Source organism: Fragaria vesca, linkage group LG3, assembly GCF_000184155.1.
Source record: "Fragaria vesca subsp. vesca linkage group LG3, FraVesHawaii_1.0, whole genome shotgun sequence".
Classification (NCBI taxonomy): domain Eukaryota; kingdom Viridiplantae; phylum Streptophyta; class Magnoliopsida; order Rosales; family Rosaceae; genus Fragaria; species Fragaria vesca.
This window is the reverse complement of record NC_020493.1, coordinates 14,195,843-14,200,090: the sequence shown is the minus strand read 5'-3', so window position 1 is coordinate 14,200,090 and position 4,248 is coordinate 14,195,843. Positions and strand designations below refer to the sequence as shown.

The window sequence follows — 4,248 nt, the reverse complement described above, 5'->3', positions numbered from 1 at the left end:
AACATTATTTCCCATATCACCATTACCTCCTCCAGAATTATTTTCACTGCCACCAACTACAACATCACCACCCCCACCATGATTTTCAACATTACCACTAGTATTCCCCCTCTCAACTGAGGCAGGGACAGCAACAAATGGTACTAGAGATGATAAACCAGAAAAACTAGCTCTGTTGGTAATATGTGCAGTCATCACAGTAGGAGTAGAAGGTGGTTCGGCTCCTTGAAATGTACAGGTTGATCTGTAACGGCAGTCCAAAGCAGCATGTCCTTTCAGTCCACATATTTGACAAGTGATCATAGAGTTAGATGGATAACTAAGAGGAATGTCATTTCTGTACCAGCAATTTATAGCAATGTGACCTTTCTTCTTACAAATTTGACACTTTGAAGATAACCCAAAGTTATTTCTATAGCCTTCACCATCATTCCAGTAGTGAAAAGAACCACTTCCTCTACTTTTGTTATTTCCATTCCAAGTATCAGATTTCTGTTCATAGATTTTTCCCTGATCATTATTGGGATTTCCTTCCATATGGCTTCCCTCGATGATTCCCTTTGTAGTTTCTGACATTGTTGGTACTCCGACTTCTGTAACCTCCATTAAATCCTTCAGCAGAAAAACAAGAAGAGTTGTAGCCATGTGAAGACTGAGGATGACCTCGAGCAAACATGGTACCTATGCTTGAAGAGGAATTCATAAACCCTTCAACATCTCGCTCTGCTGCCAACAATTGAAGCCTGAAATCCTTTGCATTGATAGGAGTTTCTTTACCGCGAATGACCATTTTCAGCATAGCATATTCATCGGGTAAACCATTCAAAGTGAGAACCACAATATCCTCATCTGAGATAATAACTCCAACTGCACACAATTTATCTCTGGCTTGTTTGATTCTGCGCAGATATCTCTCAATAGAATCACTTCCTTTCTTAATTGTTTGAATATCAGTCTTTAACTGCATAATATTGGCTCTGGAAGTACTTGAAAACCTCTCTTGTAAACACATCCACGCTTCCCTTGAAGATTTACTCCCAACAACAATATCCATTATATCTTCATCTAGAGTTGCAAGAAGAAGACTAAGCAAAGCCTTATCTATTTTCTTCCACATATTATAGGCTGCACTGATCTCACATGTTACTCCCTCATTAGCAGTGATCACATTCTTTGCAGGACAAGGAGTAACGCCATCAATATAGCCAAAGAGATCTAGTCCCTCTAACAAAGTTTGAAACTGATAGCGCCAAACAATGTAGTTATTGTAATCCAATCTTCTGGTCATCATACTAAGCAACATATAAATTTCAAAAGGAGTCTGACTAGTGGCCATCAGATTTTGTTGTCACCAAAGTAATATTCAATAATCCAACTCCGAAATGAAACAACGAGACTTCAAACTCACTAATCACCAACTATACCGCCAAACTCTATGTATGAATTGCAACATGAGTTTGTCTTTAAACATCACCATTCAACTCTCAGTATATCACCAATCATCATAACTCCATTATTGCAAAACCTCAGTGCTTCATAGACAAATGCAATCCATCACAAGTAGTATAGTCGTGAATTTACAAGCCAGAAGAGAATGACTGAACAACTTATAATCCTTCAACACTAACACCCACTTATAATCCTTCAATTATTTCAATAACGAAATACACACATGCAGAACTATCACTTGACCAATCTTCATCAGCAAATCATAGAATAAACACAATACACTGAATAATTTCTAATTAGCACTTTTCACACAACTTTTCTTCTGCAGCACTGGCACAAGCACTTTGCATAACCACACTTTTAGCACAGCACAGAAATTAGACCTTCTCACACATACTTCTTCACCATCAGAAGTACTAGCACTTTGAACAATTCTGACACTACTATACTTCAACCAGAAACTCAATAATACTACTCAGATCTTCAATATCCACATCAGAATTATATAAACTGTGCGCAAGGACCTCATACATCTCAATATGAACCAAATTGCAGAAGTAGAAGCTCAGAAAATGAAGTATGAGCACTATCAGCTTCAAAACTATCACTACGACTTCTCAACTATGAATCGAACACAGATCGGCAACAAGATAACATGACCAGCAGTGTAGCATAGCAAAACTTAACAGTGACTACAAGATTCATAAAAAATCTACTACAGATTGAGAATCGAAGCAACCATGAGTTATTAAAAAGAGAATCGAAGCTCAGAAATGAACCTTAGAAGCTTGATTCATAACGATCTGAACTGAAACAAAGAAAATCTCTGCAAACTTGAAACGATGCGGAAGCGAGAGCTGAAAACTCTTCCAGCAAGCCTAGGATAGGATCAGGATCAAGAGCCGAAGCTCTGATACCATGATAACATAGCACCCCCCAGGAGGTACTGGGGATTGTTTAGCCCTTACAAGTGATCCTTCCATCTTTGGTTTCTTCTTTTGTGGCAAAGCACCCTCACTTGTGTCTTTGAGACCTGACACTGATTCATTCCACCACTTCAAGTATCTTGCAGTAACATTCAGCTTAGAAAGTCTGGATGGAATGTAGAATCCTACAATCTCAGTTTTTTCATTGCAACACTTCCTGGATACTTTGGATTCAGCAATCTTACATGGAACATCTTGATCATATCCGAATTGCATAGCTACTCTATGTGGAAGGTTTTGTTTTCTATTATCGAATCCAACTAACTCTGTCACCCTCAAGCATATGGAAAATGGCAGAAACTCATCATCCAAACCAGGACCGATCCACATTTCCTTTTCCGAGTAGTATTTAGGAAAATTCCAGTTCTCAATGGACATTGCATAAGGGCGCCACATAAAAGCTTCTCCAGCTGAGTCTAAAACACTTCTTAGATTTTCAATACTCAGACCATGTACTTTATCCCATCGAGCCAATCTCAGCTCAGCATATTTGATAACATTGGGTATTGGCGTAAGCTTCAAAAATCTTTCCCATGCCCAAACCTGGACTAAATGAAATGGTGACTTGAGTTTGACCTTCAAGACACAATCACTAGTCTTTAACTTATTTGAAGCTACAATTGCCTTTTTCAACAAACTCAAATCATTATAAATATCAGCAAGAACAGACTGTGCCAGCGCAATCCGAGTCCCCCTAGCTAAATGAATCGCAATGGGAAAAGCACGCTTTTGTATAGACCTATCAAGATCATGAAAGACATACCTTGACAACCAAAAGGCAAGAAATGCTTCATGCTCCAATTCACTCCCACTGTTCACAAACTTCTGCAGCCATTGGCTTGCCCTTGCTCTCTTAACTTCTTTCCTTGCCTTCACCAATCTATCTTCCACTTGTTTCAGTTCAATGCTCTCAAGTGAACTGAAAACAGAGTCCCCTGAAACTGAAAAGCCTCCCAAAACCATGACATCCTCCAATGTAATTGATGCTTCAACCCATGGGAAAAGGAAGGTATTGGTCTCACAACACCATTTCTCCGCAACCCCGTAAACCAAATCAGTCTTTCTTCTAATTTGGTACTTAGAACTAAAGATTGCATCATAAATACCAGCTCTTTTCCAAGTGGATTGGTGAAGAGGAGCCAAGCGATCAACCCAAGAATTCCAATTCGAATCTTCTTGACCTTGTCGCCAACCGTGGAATTCAACCTCCAGAGGCCACTTTTTTGGGTCAAATCGAAAAGGGCACTGAGTGAGCGTCAAAGGAGGTTCATGATCAATGGCGGAAATAGGGACAATGGGTTTCAGAAAGAAGGCTTTTTTGTGAAATGGGTCACCTCCGCCAGTTGGGGAAACCATGAGAGCATCTTCTTGCTCTTGAATAGGACTCTCCTCCATCAATGGAGGCCGAGACTAACACAAGACAGGAGCTTCTTTGGGGGGAGAGAATCTTTAGGGGTTCGTAGTTTCGGTGAGAAGTTGAACAGAGTTAAAAGTAGTGTGTTCTTGTGTGGGTTGTGTCTTCGAAGTTTCTATCCTCGTTGGGGAATTGAGAAAACGCCAAACAGAGCTACATGAAAAAACAAAAACAAAAAACAAAACAAAAACAAAAAAAAAAAAAACCAAACAAGATAAACCTAAGGTGAACACTTCTTGTTCACATAAAGGTATAAGTGAACCGAGCAACTGTTATACAAATCTTAACTTTTTCTTTAATTCAGCCGTTCACTTGAGACTATCATATAATGTGAATACTATTAACAAAATTGAAACCCAAAAAACTAGTCCAAGTATGTCAAACATAGGAAGTGAGGAC

The 4,248-nt window shown here is 39.2% G+C and overlaps 1 protein-coding gene across 1 annotated transcript; it reads right to left on the bottom strand.

The window, feature by feature from the left end:
• Nucleotides 1-2,327: 2,327 nt before the first annotated feature.
• LOC101295989 lies at nt 2,328-3,830 on the bottom strand. The gene has a single exon (XM_004295765.1). The coding sequence runs from the start codon at nt 3,828-3,830 to the stop codon at nt 2,328-2,330; it is 1,503 nt and encodes a 500-aa protein (XP_004295813.1).
• Nucleotides 3,831-4,248: the final 418 nt, after the last annotated feature.

Excerpts from the sequence above, each read along its gene's own strand:
- LOC101295989 (XM_004295765.1), bottom strand. The coding sequence starts at position 3,830 with ATGGAGGAGAGTCCTATTCAAGAGCAAGAAGATGCTCTCATGGTTTCC.